Source organism: Ciona robusta, chromosome 7, assembly GCF_009617815.1.
Source record: "Ciona robusta chromosome 7, ASM961781v2".
Classification (NCBI taxonomy): Eukaryota; Metazoa; Chordata; class Ascidiacea; order Phlebobranchia; family Cionidae; genus Ciona; species Ciona robusta.
In genome coordinates this window covers 5,708,215-5,726,674 of record NC_143241.1, presented here as the reverse complement: position 1 = coordinate 5,726,674, position 18,460 = coordinate 5,708,215, and the positions used below count along the sequence as shown (strand labels likewise).

The window sequence follows — 18,460 nt, the reverse complement described above, 5'->3', positions numbered from 1 at the left end:
CATCGTAAACAGGATATTCATGTCATGTAACTTAATCAGGAAATAAGCAATTTTTACAAAAAATATATAGCTCTAACACGGTTGACATTTTGGTATCATGCCGTTAGTAGGTCACAATATAAAAAAAAACATGGAGATAAAATGACAAAGATTTAAACACAGTTCACTAAACATGCCTAAACTTGTTTACTATGCTCAGATTAATCTGCCACAGACACAAGTCCAAATGCTTCATTCAAAAATGGTGTATTTAGTATTTACATAGTTAAGCACAAGCTGTTTATTTACACATTGCATCAATAACCTTACATAATGTACAAGTTATCAAAATTGATAACTAAAGCAGAGTCTAATAAACCAGGAACCTTAAGTTATGGGAAGTTTAGTGTAAAATAAAATAAACCTTCTTTAAGTAATTTCAGGGTTGTTAACGTAAGCAAAGTCGTAAACATGATGGACATGATGCATGACCTAAGGAAAATGTTGATTGGGGTTATACAGTATTTTTTTGGGAGGGCCGTAAACTGCTTAAACTGTAAGTAGAGATACCCAGAAGACCACTTAAAACATCACCACAAGATCATGACAACTAATGTAGAGTTGGGGAGCATGAGCTCTCAATCATAATGTCAGTGAGCATGACATCAATTTTGCCGTTTGTTTTAATAATTATGGCAGCTCGTTGCTGTACATAGCGCTGTACACACCTAATAAAAACACAGAAAGGTTAAAGATTTTTTTAACCTCAGTCAGCATGACCTGTCAATTGCAATTCATGATGGCATTAGCACAACTGAGTATATGGCTTACAAATTAAGTCATGCGCCTAAGCTTAGTGGTTAGCCTGTCTTCCTAGGCACATGTAAATTGATGTAATAAAACACTTAACTACAATTGCTACAACTCAGTGGTCACTTAATGGGTTGTTTAAGTTACTTATGTAATAACTTGTAAGCAGGCATAAGGTAAACGAAACAGAACACCTGTGTTAACAACTGTAGCTTTCCCGCCAGAATATAAACGAGTTTTATTCATTCAAATATATTAAGTACAAAACAAATATAAAAAATCTTTGAAACTTACATAAAAAGAGAACCAATACACGGGGAGTTAGGATCACATAGTGTTTGCTGGAACCACTGAAAATGCCCATTGTAGTGAAAAAGCTCAACTGTGTGGTTGGAATCCATATGTGCATTTGTCCTGTAGATGGTATTAGTGATCTCATTGCACAAAAACTTGTTGCTGCTATGTGTTGGTATGGCCATTGACACTGTAATAATAATAAATCAATGAATGGATATAGGTATTTATTGCATATAATTAATGGGATAATTGTAATTATTTATAAATGAATAAATGTAGTTATTTATAAATAAATGGATATAGTTGTTTATTGAATATAATTAAAAGAATGTATATAATTATTTATAAATGAATGGATGTAAGTTCATGTAACTATTTATAAAGAATAAATATAATTAATTTTCTTGCATGATGACGCAACCCAACGACTGTTGTTAACAAGGGTAATACTTTATACACTAGATACCTGCTTACGAGTTACCATATGTGTAACTTTGTGAGTGAATATGTGAGTGATTGTTTTTGGGTGGTTTTTTCATTTTTTTAAATGTATGACAGGGGTAGACCTGTAGGGGACTACTGGGTTAGAGCAATTTCTGTTAAATTTCTTACTTCTATCAGTGTTTAGTGCAAAGAAGGCACCAAGTTATTAAATATAAGGCATAGGTTTAGATAGATTTGGTGTAAAAATGTTATTTTTTAGGTTTGCAACAAATGCTGTTTTCGTCTATTAAAAGACAAAAGTATTAGCAAGAATACTTAACAATTACCTGCTGGTGTTTCATGTCCCATGGTGCTTACACCTTCTGTAAAAAAGGTTGCAGTTATACTTCTATGCATACAAGATATATGGAAGAAAAACTAAAAATAGAAAGGGTTTAAACTGAGTGAGTAACAGTTAGAAATAACAGGATATATTGAATATTTTGTATTGAAAAGTTTCTTGTCGAGAAAATTTAGAACAGATTTCCCCCATTTCCCTAACACCCAGACTGCTTATGTATGCCCAAATTTAAAGTGATCATATATACATGTGGACAGTGGCCCTGTCTTTTTGTTGGACTTTTTGGTGTCCAACACTTTTTTGACTTCTTGGACTTTTTGGTGCCTCAAAGCATTACAGTTGGAGATGCTTCAGAAATTGCAAATTAGAATCCTGATGCAACCTGATTAAACCTGATGCAACCTGTTTAAACCTGATGCAACCAGTTTAAACCTGATGCAACCTGTTGACTCACCAGTATCTCTGCGTGTTCTAAAAAGGCTTAGTTGGCTGGTCAGAAAACTTCTGAGTGTATTATCATCCCCAAGTGCTGGAAGACTTGGGATGTCATCCGAAAAGTCCTCCTCTGGAGGAGCAACTGGGATCAAGTCCAGAGGATCCAAAAAACCTGGAGAAAAAATGTCACGAGGGACTTCAGATGGAGGCAGGATACTTCCGAAGTTGTAATCAAAAGAACCACAGCCGCGGGATTGGATTTCTCGTGGAAGAGTGAATTCACCACTGTAGATGTAAATAAGAATTCTTACAATTTAATGAAATTAACAAATTTATTTATTTGTTCTCTACAACAGTCGTTATGGCATAGGCGTTCTGTTTCAGACACTTCATGCCTGTTTAAAATATATGTTAAAATTTGTAGGTGAAAATCGTTATTTTGGACTTACAACATATTTACTTGCTTTATCCTTGCGTGGCCTAAAAATGACAGTCCTAATAACACAGATTTTCATATAATTCATGCGAGCATATAAGTTACCATGTATGTTACTTTGTGGGTGATTATTGTAAGGAATTTTTTTATGTATGGCTAAAACTTTGAAATTTCGATAACTAATAAGTAACACTGGATTAGAGTAAGATCTCATATTTGTCTAATACATGCCACTCACATCATTGATTCAAAGACTGCTTTTGCTTTATCTGGAAAATCTGTTTGTAATTCGCATGAGAGAGAATTTGGGTCAATGTCACAAGGTTGAGATGGCTCATCAATAATAGGAACACAGTCTTCAACTTTTTCTGTGGATGGGGTTACAAGTTACAACTTTAGTTAGGAGTTTAGCATATAGATGTCATTAATATGAAAATAAAAAGAGAAAAATCCACTAATTAAAGCTGTGTATAACACTTTTGTGTATAACAAAAAGTTATTATAAACTTTCTATTTTAAAATTGCGGGTGTAACTTTGTGGGTGATTATTTTTTGGGTATTTTTTGCTGATGGCTGATAATTTGGAAAACTTGTTACACAACTGGGTTGGAGCATTTGCCGTAAACTGTCTTGCCCAAAGGACAAATACACCCACAAGGGCCACAACGGTAGCAGCGACAAGCCTTGAACCCATTACCTATGGGTTAAAGACAGGCCCGCTAACCACATGTTAATGTTTCAAAATAATTTTAAAAGCTATCTTAGCCGTATAAAACAGAAGTGTGCTATGCTAGTCCCTTTAAATGTGTAAATGAGATAAAAAATAGCACTAGCAAAATTGACTGTAACTACATACTACATACCATGGCAATATTGTCCATCACCAAGTATATCCAAGGTGCCAAAGGGGCAAATACAATCATAGGAGCCTGGCTGGTTAAAACAGGTTGCATTAGGATCACACCGGTTCACAACACCTTCAGCACACTCATCAATGTCTGTTGATTCAATTAGAGTGAAAATAAGTTTGTAGTGATTTTTTATAATATATAAACGAAATTACAAACAAAAAGTTTAAAAAGTGGTACAAAATTATACAATTTGGGGAAAACAGAAAAAAATAAGTTGTCCAAATACATCGCCTCTGTTATAACCATTTCTCTATAATCTTTTTTTAGAGCCAATTCATGTAAAACTTTGAACACAAATTTGAGCTTCCTACAAATTAAATCTTTTGGGTTAGTAGACTAAAAATCTTAGGTCCATCGTGTACACCACCCTAGTACCCAATCAATATAAAATATAAATATTAGCTGTAATATTTGTAAGTATTGGGTAAACTCTGGTCTAAATTCTTGGCCCCATGGCATACTTCACCATAGAACATAACCCATATAGAAGAGAAACTATTTAATAATTATAGAAATTAGGCGAACTCTGGCATACCTCATTGTAGGGCCTAGTCAATATAATAGAATTATCTTAGAGTTAGAAAATATTCACCTTCACAGTAAATACCATCACCAGTAAATCCATATTTGCATTCGCATGAAAAGTTGCCAACAGAGTTGTTACATTGAGCGTTAACATCACATATGTTCATTTCACACTCGTTGATGTCTGAAAAGTGGTTTTAAAAAAACATTAATTTGCACCTGTTAAGAATGCGCAAATATAAAGTGTTATATAGTAGCTCGGGGGAAGACGGGACACCTTCAGCACATAATATTCAAATCCCATCTTCCCCCACCCTACTATAGTATATTTAAAATTTGTATTCAATTGCATTATTTTAAAAAAAACTTTAAAAAAATATTTAAAAAAATAGGCAAGAGCCAAAAAACTTACCAACTACTGCTCAGAAATTAAACAGTGTAAGTTTAGTTTACCGTGGCAGCCATTAAAAGGATTGCCAGTGAATCCAGGGTAGCATGAACAGTCATAATTTCCAGGTGTGTTTGTACAAGTTGTATTCCAGCCACATGTATGGAATGTGCTGAACAAATTTAGAGGGACTTGGTTGTTAAGTACATTGATCAATCCACCAAAACTGCTTGCGTTTCGCAATGCTAAGTCTATATAGAGAAATTAAATGTTTCAATAAAAAAATACTTTAATTTTATAATTAAATGTATATTAAATTATATGTATATAAAAAATATATTACAATTATTGACTTTTACTTTGGGTGCATAAGACATACCCTTTTTGGTTAGTTTCAATGCCAATATAATACAATATTTTTTTTTACTGAAGACATCCCTGAAGTTGGTTTAGGTTGTTTAAACCAAAATGTTGGAAATTGTGTCATATGTTTTATGCACCTAAACTATACCCTCGCACAGTAGCAACCGAAAGCCGTGCAAGCCACTCCCGTGCATCGATTAAATGGTATTGTTTTGAAAATTAATGTAAAATATATTTTTTATTTAAAAAAATCTTATTCGATAGAGACTCATGCACAGTATAGCATGAATGTTTTTTACTTTAGACCTACTATATTTTGCAGCTATACAACTCAAGTCACTGTTAATTTACAATATGGTTGTTTTCCAAATTTTGGTCATATAATGTTATGCACTCATCATGATAAATGCTCCGCTATCATTCAATAGGCAACTAGAAATACAAAATTATAATTCAACTTAATTTTACCAATAAGTTTGTGAACATAACTTGAGCTTATAGGTAGATTCACCATTAACATGCATTGTATTTGACTATTGTTATCAATACAAGATATCCAGTTTTAGCAACAATATTTCATGGTTAGTTATATAGGGTGGGGTAATGTGGTTAAAAGGCGTGGTAAATTCATAATTTGTTGATGGTTTTATAACTCAACTTTTTTTATTCTTTGTTGGTGAGGTCCTTGAGGCCTGGAATTTAGGCCACATTTGGCCCATTACCCTAACACCCAGGATGTCCATTTAAGTATTTCATGCGACCGGTGCTTAATTTTGCGATAACGCATCGCAGTCAGACACGTATTTTCACACCATTTTAATTTTTTAGTATGGGTAATATGATAACATAAAATAATAAACGTAATAAATACCCTTAACGACTTACCCAACAGTGAAGTATTAAGAGGAGTGTTGACCAATGTTTCTATTATGCAATCAGCACAGAATGGAACAGCAGAACCTAGAAAATACCTTTAGCACATATTATCTAAAAATCCTGATCCTGTTTTAAACCGGTCCATGGGAGTCGTGAGGATACAATTTATATAATTCTTTGAATGTTCTTGGTTCATGACTTAATGGGACAGGAAAATATAATAAAAAGTTGTCCTATCTTTCCCCACTCTACTATATGTTTTTGGTTGCATATAAGTTTGATTCAGAGGCATTTACATTGGTATGACCTTATGTAATAAAAAAAAACTTACCACCTAAAGCAATTCCCATCACACTGTTGGCTTGATTGACAGCTTCCACTATTGATGACTCATCAATATAATTTTTTAAGTCAGTAAGTGCTGATGCATGAAATTAAAATTAAAAAGTATCAATTTTTACCAAAAAATGTTCGTTTTTAATTTTTTAAGCAATATATCTAATTTTACCAAAATAGGTTATATTTAATTAAAACAGATTGAAAAAGAATGTTTGTGTCAAGTATGTGGGTAAAGTTTTAATCTAAACTGGACATTTTAGTTCTACATACAGTATCAGCACTTGTGGATAAATCATCCTAGCTGGCTTATAAGGAATTAATAACTGATATTACCAGAACAAAAAAGTTTTAAATAGGCCATTTAAATAAAATATAGTTAACATAGTTAATAAATACCATCTGATGCCATGACTTGTGAGAACAATTTGAAATCTATCTGAGGTGGGTAGAATAAAGCTTCCACTCCTAAAATGTTATATAGAGTCATTAATATAAAGATATCTACAGCAGCGGATCTTAGTCTCCTTGAGAAATGGAAACTACAACTTGTAAGTGAGCTTTGAAATATATAATTTTTATTCTGGCTCACTAATATTATGTAAACTTTTTGCAAAAACCTAACTCACATTTTCTGGTATTTATTTTTATATGACTACATAGTAACATAACATTTTTTCGGATACAGTAATAAAAAATTAAAACAGTAAAGAGAAGGGAATTAGCAAACAGTCGAAAAAACACGTCTGGGATAAATATTACTTAAGTTAAGTTTTAAAAAACCTTACTAAACCAAAAAAGAACTGGGCTGTTTCACAAAAAAAGTTAAAAATCTGACTTGACTTACCTGGAAATACTGTTACAAGTGGATGTGTGGTAACATTGTGTGGAAGGTATGATAATATTCCATCAATGTTGGTTAATGCGCTAAATACAGCACTTGCATGGTATTCAAGACCAGATTTATTAATACACCAATCAATAACTTCGTGTTTTATAAACCAACCAATCTTGTTCAAGTTTGTGAAGAACTGATTAAAAAATAATTAAATTTAAAAATCAAAATATTGTTTAAAAAATACTGAAACTATCTTATGTTTTCTTATTATGCATACACTTTACTCAAACATAGTATTAGAGAAGTTTACGCATAAAAAACAAAAAAGAACTAGGAAGCCAATTGAACTTATTGGCAGTAGCTTTCTAAACAATGTATTCCATTTTTAACCTAAAAAATAAACCAACTAATCTACAACAAAATATAAAAAAAAACTGGCAATTTAAGTCAACTTATGTTAATTTTAATTTGCCTAATTTTTGTCAACTTACGTTAATTTGGTTACTACTTTGTAGGCGTTTAACAATACATGGGAACAAATTGTCAACCATTCGTTGACCGATATCATGTTCATTGTAGCAAGGTATGGGTGGAAAAACAGGACTAACTGTAATTATATGGTGTTAGACTAGTTGCCAGCATTTTTTAAAAAAAAAAGTAGGGTGAAAAACCAATACTAAAAAAAAAAATTTATTTTAAGAAAAATACAGGACTAACTGTAATTATATTGACTTATACTGATATTGGGTTAAATTAGTTATCAGCGATTAAAACTAGAAAATTAGGGTCAAAAACTGCTACTGAAAATATAAATTTGTATATATAAAGAAGAAACAAAATAGTATGTGTGGAAAAGCAGAACTAACTGCAGTTATATTGGGTTAGATCAGTTACTAGCATTTGTAAAAAATTAGAGTGAAAACTACTACGGAAAATATGGATTTGTATATATAAAGAATAAACAAAATCGTACGGGTGGAAAAACGGAACTAAGTGGCATTTGTATCACCGTTTTGTGAAAAAAAGTTACGGTGAAAAACTGCTACTGAAAATGTAAATGTATTTTTTTTTTAAATAAACAAATGTATTAGGTAGGGATATTGTATAGTAAAAAGGATTTTAAGGTTAAAAATATCTGTCGCATTTAAAAACAATATCTGCCACATTTTTTTATATAGGAAAAACTTATGTACTGTAACAATAAGACTGACCTGCTGCAGTTTCCAGTGGTGCTGCAGCTGTAAAAGAATATTTATAAGTAAAATAAATGCAGATTATTTATAAAAATAAAGCAGTTACCATCAACAGCATAGTGGGCATAATCTAAAAAAAAATTAGAAAAATTATTTTAATTAATTTTTTTTTTAGGTATTTTATTTAAAATAGTTTGAAAAATTGCAACTTACGTGAAAATCCTGACTCAGCACCAGAATCATCATGGAGTTCTAAGAGAGAAAACAAAATTAGAATTTATTTTGTGATACATTTATCCAGCCCCATAGCACATAGGCTATGGGATCAAGACTTGGTGTTGCCACCAAATTCCACAAAAAATAATCACCCACAAAGTTACATGTGGTAACTCTTAAACAGGCACATAACAATTAGCTTGTTTAAACAATTTTAGTCTGTCATGCAGGTAATATGATCTTACCATAATCAACTGGTGGAAGATATCCAGAACCTTTAAAAAAGAAAAAAAACAAATTAAACTTAACATATTCAAAAAAACTAAATGTCAAAATTGTTTGTTCTTAAAACTTAGAATACAACCAGAAAATATTATCCTATCATAATCAAAAAAATATTGCTCTAAAGAGAAACATAAATATTCCAGATATTTGTCCTTAAAATTGTGTCACTTGAGTTTTAAAAAATGAGATGACCTGCCTATGCAGGTACCCACCTAACAAAAAAAAAATCCTTTTGAAAACAGAAACTTTAAACTAAATACAACATTGGCAAATTATCCAAACAAAATACTTACTTCCACTACTTGCACAAGCTTGTGGAGGAATTGCATCAGAAAACTGAAATGAAATTGAAATGAAATAAATGCAGAACCATTAATATCATATAGTTGATAAAAGTATTGCCTTTTATTGAATGATATAACTTGTTTATCTTTATTTACATTTTCTGATTATGTTTTTAGATTATTTTAATGTATGGCTGATATTTTTTAGACAATGCACTGGGTTGAAGCAGTCGTTGTTAAATATCTTGCCCAAGTGAACATTGGACCACAATACTGGTAGTGCTGAACCTTGAACACAGTAACTTTTTTTCTAAAGACATTTGCGTGTTATACCATATATAACTATAAATTTTAATTTACATTTTTAATTAAACTTGCTGAATGATCAATAAGAGAGAAATGACCAAAAACGTTCAGTATATTGTCCACCACATATTTATGAAGATCAAAATGGATAATTTTGTTGAAGTTTGTTTCATCAACAAAATGCAAGCAGTGTGCAAATGCCGCATTCCTGAAAATGCAAATTATTTTTATCAAAATTTTGGCAATTATATCTATGTACCTGTCTTTGAGTGTTAACATAGCGGTCTTAAACGTTTGAGCAGCAAAAAAAGTTTAAACAGCAAAAATTAATTTTAAAATTAAATGAATGTAACTTTCATTCAATTTATCCTCATGTGGCCGGAAAATTGGTCAGTGTCTTGTCCAAGGACACATATGCAACAATAGTAGCAGCGATGAGCCTTGAACCCATTACCTCTGGGTTAGAGGCATGTGGGCTAACCACTTTGCTACGGCGCCGGTGTGATAAAATAGAAATCCTTTTATGACAAATACCAGTATTTATTACAACTTTTAAGAAAACAATATTCTCTACATTCTAATTTATATAATAATAGAACAGTAAAAAGAAAAAAATAGAATATTAAGAACTTAGTTTGTTTTTACAGTATATATAAAAATATTATTTCATTTAAAGTAATTTCATTTATTGTTAAAGAAAGTTTACTTACTCAATTAGGTCCAATAATTCGTTTGTAGATAAGTGTTCAGTGTAATGTGGATATGTCTTCACATAATATGTAATGCAATGCCATAACTCTGAGAGTTTTACATCTGGAAGCAATAATTGTGGAATTTTTTAGACTTTTATACAGGTTATCTTACACCCTTAGGTGCTACACTTTTATAAAAACAGAGAGGCAGGAATAGTTACATACTCATTATTATAAAAAATAACTGTTTGGCTGTATTTTTACAAACGAATGCAATGCAGAAAACTGTGGGGGAGGCCTGCTTACGTTGCCACCCCAGATTTGGCGCCTATGCTTGCACCAAATAAATAATAACTCAATAATATAAATGGGTTAGGACTTTTAAAAGGGAAACCTTTCTGTATATTCAAACTTCACACTTTTAGTTTTTAACTGCATAGTTAAAGCAGGACTTTTATAGTACGGTGAGGAAAGTTGGAACACCTTTTCATTTTCTCGTCCCATTTGGTAGTAAACAAAGAATATTTAAAGAGTTATAAAATCGTATCCTCAAGACTTCCATGGACCGTTGTTAATTGTTTAAAACACGTTCAAAATATTTGAATATTATTTGCTAAATGTGTCCTATTTTACCCCGCAGCACTACTATGTTTTTTGTATAAATTTGCTGCCAAATTTACCATGAAATTGAAACAAGTGGTGTGCGTCATGTGCATCCTGTGCAATGTGTGCATCAGGTGCATCCATCCCTGATCCTGAGTAATGGCCAGATCCTGAACCCGACATGTCAGCAAAACATTCATGCTGAAATTAATTACAAATTTTGTGAAAAAAATACATAGATATATGTATATTATGCATTTATATATTAGAAGTTATAAAGAGAAGTAAATATTGCAACTTTGATTCTCTAATGCCATGTTCAGGTCCCATCTTCTTCTATACAAGGATACTAAAGAGCCTGGTCTCTTTATTTCAAGTTACTTATGTAAAATGTCCATTCCTAATAATTCAAGTAACTAATGTGACTTTTTTTATTCTCCATAAAGTTACTTATGTTACAAGTCCATTTTGTTCTCTCTATATATTCTTCAACAAATTTTGCTTTACATTTATAATGAATTCATAATTAAACAGATTTATCTTTACATTTATAATTACATTTTGCAACTTACAAATTGCACACATCGAACCGACCCCACACTTCTTCTTAAGTAACCAAGTGGGCAAGCACAACCGGGCGTACACAGAGTTGCACAAAATTGGTTTTCACATGAAGCCTTACAGTCTCCATTGCAGAGTGTATACACCAAGTCTCCAGCACAGAATGCTAAGAAATTGAAAAATAACAAAAATTTAAAAATGAAATGTTTTTTTTTAACATTTTTTGAATTTACAGAATTCAATTAAAAAAAAAAGATAAGCACTTAAACATAAATTTATTCATTCATATTATAAAGTCTAATATATTTGGAGAATAATTTAAAGATGAAAAATGGAAAAATGTAGATTTTTTTGGATTTAAACAGTAAGAACTTTCGAAAACATAAAACATGTTAAAAGAATATAGTCTTCAAAACAAAGCATTTAAACACCAAATTTATTAAAAAACATGAGCATATCATAGTTTTTAAGACATAATGCAAATTTACGACGTTTTTTTCATTTTAAATTTTCAATATTACAAACCTTGTATTGATTTTGATTGGTTAAATGTAAGATCAAGGAAACTTGGAATTTCAGGTTGAATGAAGTTTTGAGCTCGAGCAAAGTCAGTGAGGAAGCATTCGTTTATATCTGGTGGAAACAATTTTTGTTGGGTATGTAAATATGAATGAATGTGACTTTTTTAACCTCCCATGGCTGGGTAATGGGAGTGTTTAAATGGTAAGCTAATAGGAAATGGAAAAAATACAAACAAAAACACATGAACGCAGAAACCAAGTTCGTGAACAAAACACCAAAAAACTTTGCCCCACTGCACAAAACTTTGTCCTACTATGCAAGAATAAAAAAGTAACATTTATTCATACAGAAAAAAAAATGCCTAATAAATGTACAGAAATTTTCACACTTAAAAAACGTTTAATATCTGTGCATGTGTTTGACTGCGATTAGATGTCGTGGCACCGGTTGCATGAAAGAATTTAATGGGCTTTCTGGGTTTTGAGGTAATGGGCCAATTCTGGCCTAAATACCAGGTCCGTGACGACCTTGACAAGAACTTTACCACAAATATTAAAAACATACCTCTGCATTGACCAACCAACCCATTGCCAATGAAACCACTCTTGCATGAACATGAGAATGAACCAATTGTGTTGTAACAATTAGCTGCATACATGTCACAGTTGTGGACTCCAGTTGCACATTCATCAATATCTAGACACGTGTGTTTTAACACAGTAAAAATTACTTCAAGATTGCAGAAACACATTTTTGGTGTATAATAAAGCTGGCAGAAATATAATAAATCTAGTAGATTTCCTTTTAGTAGAACACAATACAATTTAACAGATTAATCGCCAACCAAAAGTTAAGCAGGTTTTAAAAGACAAGAAAAAATTTAGGATTATCCAAAGTTAAAAACATATGCATTAACATTAGTATTTTTTAAAAGGTTACCAAGTCTGTTACTTTGTGGGTGATTATTTGTTTTTTTTTCTTGTGTGGCTGATAATTTGAACAACCCATTAGTGACCACTGGGTTAGAACAAAAAGGACACATAAGTCCACAACGGTAGCAGTGACGAGCCTTGAACCCATTACATCTGAGCTAGAGGCAGGTGCTCTTACCAACTGTGCTATGGCGCCGGACAGAGATAAACCCCCCTAAACAACAGTGTGTTCTATTTTCGACACTACTAACCAAAACAACTTAAACCATCCCCAAAATATCCATCCAAACAAATACAATCGTGTTTTGGAATTCCAACATGACACGTAGAAGCAAAATCACAAGGTAAGTAACTTCTTAATATGTCAAAAAAAGTATCATTGATTCCACCAAACAATTGCTTTACAGAACTATCTTCTGGTACAATGTTAAATGTAGGGACTCCGGTTGTGATGAGATTGTTCAGAACATCCTGAAATGTATCATATTTTATACTTGGTTATTTGAAGTAATATCAATACTGTAATGTACTGTATGGGTTGTATAATTCCTATAGTATAAATAGGGAATTCTACAATAAAGGGAAACAACTTGACTGACTGAAAAGTAAATCAGGAGACCTGGGATGTAGACCAGAGTTGGCAATGTAAAGTACTACCAGTACTCTTTGGTACTCTATACTTTAAAAAAAGCATTACAGTGTGGCATGCCAGGAAACTTTTGATGTATTACATGGACAACTGTAGTTATATTCATATTCAGTAATTAAAAATTCAAAAAACATTTATTTTGGGGATATTTATAAACAAAAAAGCAAATACACAATCAACCAATTAAACCTACTTCATATTCATGAGGTTCTGCACTTCCATTATCAGCAACTTGTTGAATGAAACTTTCCACAATATTTTTTACAGTGTTAAATGCTACGCACTCAAACACTTCTGTGAAGTTTTAAGAACATGGTAAATACATAACTATTATAAAACTATAGCATTTTCAATTTGCAAAACTGCACAGAAACACACAAAGATTTTTTTTATCTTTATTAAAACAGTAAAGATAAGGGCATCAACAGCAAAACAGTTTAATACCTGTTTCACTTTGAAGCATATCATACATACCTTGACAGACACCACCACTAAGGACATACCCAGTTTGGCAACTGCATGTGAAACTACCAATAGAATTATCACATCTCCCAAATGCACCAAGAGAAATACAAAGATTCGTGGTGTTACATTCATTGATGTCTGCACAAAAAAAATTCTATAATAGAATGAAGTTACATTTGATTACAATTTACAAATAGTCTATAGCTTTTAGGATATTACAATTTTCTATAGTTTTTTTTACTATTACAATTTTCTATAGTTTTTTTCCATAATACGATTTTCTTACCATTACAACTGTCACTTAAGTCCGATGACTCATAACCAGGTAAACATTGACAATTGAATGAGCCATTTGTGTTGTGACAATATGATGTGGTGATGTCACAGAAGTGAAGGTTTTCAACACACTCATCAACATCTGTATGAAATCAAAAATTTATTGGACTTCTTTGTCTTATTCCTGAGAGCTAAAACTATGCCCCGGCTTTTACCATGCTCTTTTTCTATTGAGATATGTTTTTAAATATAGATACACTATTACATAAAAGCTTTCGTAACTGCAGTATACTAGGTTCTGGTTCAAAGCTCTACACTAATAAATGAATGTAACTTGCTTTATCCTCGCAAGTCGCATAACACGAATGTTCATACACCTTGTTCCAGCTTACGAGTTACTGTGTACGTTTTTATGTGGTTAAAAGGCAGTTGATCACACTAAAAGGCAATTGATCCGACCTAGTGTTCACTAATAGGTTGTAGTACCCTTCATTTTGGGGAAATAGGCAAACTCTAGCCTAAATCTAGTCAAATGGCTTGTTACTATGTAGGATCACAGCTTGCATATAAAAATAAAAATGCCAAACACAAAAATTAAGCAAGTGGTCGAAATTTTTACTACATGTCTAACTGTTCTTGTGTTTAATAAAATGTATTACATAAAAAACGCAACTTTATAGAGAATTTTGAATTTATTCTATACGATAAACATCATATTGACAGCTAGCAACCGAGAAACGAAAGAAAACTCAAAATTTGAGATTAAGTCCATTTACTACAGTTTCAGCAATATACAATGTAACAGTATATAGGTGCTTGCATTGTATCCAGGAACATAGCAACAATTGTATAGTGGATCTGTGCTTTTGATCCGAAAAAGATCAAAAGCACAGATCCACTGCTAAAGTATTGTATTTTTTAGCACTGTGTAAACATAGTGATATGATACATTGAAAATTGTTTTATTATCATGCCAAAAAAACAACAACAAAAAGTAACCACAGAGAACTTTATAATTTGAAAATCTTGTCAGGCTATTTGCCTTTATTGTTCAAATACAAAAATTATATTTTCCTAATCAGTTCAGATTTTCTTTTCTTGTTCTTTTGCCGCAACTTTTTTATTCTTTTTATTCTCAGCGGAATCCGACGTTTTTTCTTTTTTCGTTTTGCTGTCTCCGCGCTCTGCTGTTGCCGTAGAAACTTTGTTGTTGATCAAATTATGCAGCGCGATGACAGAACGGATCAGACAGGAAAGATAAACAACTAACATCTGGTCGTTGGTCTTCAGGTAGAAAGACTTGCTGAACTCAGCGAGATTTACATCAGGAAGCAGGTTAAATATATCCTGCAATAAATACATAATGCTATGGTTAATAGGCAACTTTCCACTGTGAACTTGGTCCAAGTAATTCTTGATCTCAACCAATTTTGCTCCAAGACCTTTCACACCTTGTAGCTGGTTTGTGATCTGCTGAGACAAAGTTCCAGCTGTGACATTGTGGATGTCTCTCAGAAGATGCTCTACTCCAACTTCTTCCGCCTCTTCTGCATCAATTTCACTCGGAATGTGCTTAAAAGTCTTGGTAGTAGGAGTCCCATCATCATGCACTTGTTCAACAGATATATAAGCTTCAGTGGGCAGCCCAAGTTCTTTTGGTTTCGCATCAATAATCACAAGAACTGCATTAGGATTATATCTTCGAATCAAATCATTAATAGCAATATCATTAGCGCAGAGCTTCGGGCCGGTATGATACCAACCAACCAGTCTCTCTCTTGCGTTAACCTTTTTAAACATAGCAGCCATGCTTTCTAGGTAATCGTGATCCAAAAACCAGACACTTCTGTCCCTTGTATCTTCATCAAAAGGCAGTGCAAAGCTGTTGGAGATATCCAGCAGCCTTTTTCCGTCAATGGTTTTCCATTGGCCGAGCAGAACCCCCACTACACGACTTTGACTTCCAACTTTTCCCATTCTGTTAAAGTGGTCAACAACACTGAGCAGGACAAGAGGGTGGACAACCACCTTTTCAGTGGTTGGAGCTACTGTAGTCATGCTCTTTGTTTTAGGCACGTCTTGAGAAACTACCTTGGTCGACATTTCTAATTTCTAGATGAAATAGAAATGGTTAAAAACAGAATATTTAGTAAGATAAATGTTTTGAATTTTGAATATGTTTCTCTCCATTAAGGTTAAAATCTTTGCTAAACAAAATTCATTGAGACACTAAAAACGAAAGGCACTTTAATAAACCTGCATATATAGCTAAAATAGCTCTGCTCTTTTACATTTATTACTACTGAACTTGGTGCCACACTCTTTCCTTATAAATCTACTCAATAACTAATTTAAAAACATTCTACAAGGTTTAAACCAGCAGAAACGCTCGCGTCACATGTACAACAAAGCTTTGAAACTCAAATTGTAAAACATGACAGAACAAAACTCGTTCATCAGATCTGAATTCGCTACCGGCAGGTGGCGTAGCGCAAGTTTTATCTTTTTCAATGATATACAGGGCGTTGGAAAAAATTAAAGACATGATTTGTCCAAACGTTTGCGCAAAATTAAGGTTTACACACCAAACACTATACCAGTACGGTCCGTCTGTTAAGTTGTATATTTAGCGTTGGCTTATACACCAAATATACTGGCACAGCATAAGGTTGGTTGATTGAAACAAGTTACCTATCCAAAATTACGACTATGAGACGCCACTCACCTACACAAACCAGTTCGTTTTTGTCCAACGCTGCATTTTCCGGGCGAAAACCGCCTTTGCAGGAGCATTCGTACGATCCAAGCGTATTTATGCAATTCGCGAACTCGTGACAAACTGGAGTCAAGCGATCACACTCGTCATTATCTGTTTCGAAAAATAAACCAGTAACCTAGAAAATGAAGGTAGATTCCTATACGCAATGCTGTGACTTTGAGCAATGAAAAAAATAAGTGCGCATTTGAATTAATAACCTAATGAACAACGTAACAATTGTACTTTTACTGTTTCCGAGCTAAAGTCTAGCCTTGGACGATGGGGTAGGCATACTTATTACGCACTTTTGACCCTTTTTTTAAATGGAGCATGATCTTACCAGTTAATGTTAAACCAAATCCCTCCAAAATCGCGGTGATGTTAACACCAGTTGGGAAGGAAATTAGAAAGGAAGCATCATCAGCTGAAAAAGATATAACCCGTTATCAAATATAGTAGGGTGGGGAAGATGGGACACCTTTTCATTCTATTTACTGGTTACATTTGGTAGTAAACATAGAACATTCAAAGAATTATAAAGCCATAACTTTACGGATTCCATAGATCTTTGTTAATTGTTAAAAACAGGATCAAGATGTTTAAATATTATGTGATAAAGTGGCCCATCTTCCCTCAACCTACTATACTATCGGAAAATAGTGGAGCACCACAAACATGTTAAACTACACACCATGCATAGCTATATATGTAAATTGATACGAATGTATATGAATGTAACTTGCCTTATCCTCGCGTGACCGGAAAACGTTTTTATAACAAGGGTGTTCGGTTACATACGGTTAAGTGCCTTGCCCAAGGACACATATACACCCCCAATATGGTAGCAGCGACGAGCATTAAACCCATTACCTCTTAGTTAGAAACGGGCGCTCTATCCACTTTGCCACGGTACACAGAAACAGCGAACGATAAATACCAATAAGTTTAATTACGTACGGTCAGCTTGACCAGCAGTGCCGCCGATAAGAACAAGCATGATTATAAAGATGACAGAATACTTCAACATCCTGGTTAACACGAAATCTTCAGTGTAAATCGACGACGAACGCCTATTTTCTACCAATTAAATGTAAATATATTGGGTTGGGAGAAGAAGGGACACTTTTAGCACCTAATAATGAATTATCCTGATCGTGTTTTAACAATTAACGGTCTATGGGAGTTGTGAGGATACAGTTTTATAATTCAGTGACTATTCTTTGTTTACTCTAAAATGGGACGTGAAAATAGAATGAAAAGGTGTCCCATCTCACCCTATGTTTTTAATTTATCGTATTTTAATAACTGTTGTTTTGTCGCTATAGCCTGCCTTTTAGTTCAAATTTCTCTAAATCTTCGCTACCGTAACCGAATAGCCAAATAAAAGCTATTATACTAGTATATGAAACTTTTTTAATCTGAAATACACTATTCTTTTTTTTTAACTTTTGACAGAAATAAAACACCTGACGTTCACTAACTTGCTTCTGAATTTCAATAAATCGCTCGCCTTTATATGATAACGCGCAAGTATTAATGAACACTGATTGAATTACGTCCATAGTGGTGCAGACATTATTATTCTATTCAGCGGCATTGGGATAGTTGGAAAATGTACAATCATAATTCCAATTGTAAGACATTCGGGGATTAATTTAACGTCCATAATGGTTTTAATACGCAGTATAACTTGTACTCGCCCCGGATGCTAACGATTACATCGAATATCATATTTCTTTT

The 18,460-nt window shown here is 32.9% G+C and overlaps 2 protein-coding genes across 3 annotated transcripts; both read right to left on the bottom strand.

The window, feature by feature from the left end:
* Positions 1 to 227: 227 nt before the first annotated feature.
* LOC149734146 (uncharacterized) lies at positions 228 to 17,921 on the bottom strand. Of its 2 annotated transcripts, XM_089880627.1 has the most exons (31): positions 17,678 to 17,921; positions 17,061 to 17,144; positions 16,688 to 16,831; positions 13,973 to 14,104; positions 13,696 to 13,824; positions 13,415 to 13,515; positions 12,824 to 13,043; positions 12,205 to 12,336; positions 11,644 to 11,751; positions 11,130 to 11,284; positions 10,635 to 10,758; positions 9,973 to 10,075; positions 9,317 to 9,470; positions 8,966 to 9,008; positions 8,633 to 8,662; positions 8,385 to 8,423; positions 8,278 to 8,301; positions 8,190 to 8,216; positions 7,470 to 7,585; positions 6,988 to 7,171; positions 6,540 to 6,608; positions 6,136 to 6,225; positions 5,814 to 5,888; positions 4,631 to 4,816; positions 4,245 to 4,361; positions 3,605 to 3,739; positions 2,980 to 3,109; positions 2,325 to 2,590; positions 1,857 to 1,892; positions 1,084 to 1,273; positions 228 to 707 (listed from the first exon to the last, which is right to left on the bottom strand). In XM_089880627.1, exons 1-31 carry the CDS (start codon positions 17,745 to 17,747, stop codon positions 590 to 592), a joined length of 3,531 nt encoding a protein of 1,176 aa, XP_089736753.1. In that variant the 5' UTR covers positions 17,748 to 17,921; the 3' UTR covers positions 228 to 589. The 2 variants fall into 2 exon arrangements, with proteins under 2 accessions (XP_089736753.1, XP_089736754.1); XM_089880628.1 differs by lacking the exon at positions 8,278 to 8,301.
* On the bottom strand, positions 14,636 to 16,117 carry LOC149734147 (26S proteasome non-ATPase regulatory subunit 7-like). The gene has a single exon (XM_089880632.1). The coding sequence runs from the start codon at positions 16,063 to 16,065 to the stop codon at positions 15,046 to 15,048; it is 1,020 nt and encodes a 339-aa protein (XP_089736758.1). The 5' UTR covers positions 16,066 to 16,117; the 3' UTR covers positions 14,636 to 15,045.
* Positions 17,922 to 18,460: the final 539 nt, after the last annotated feature.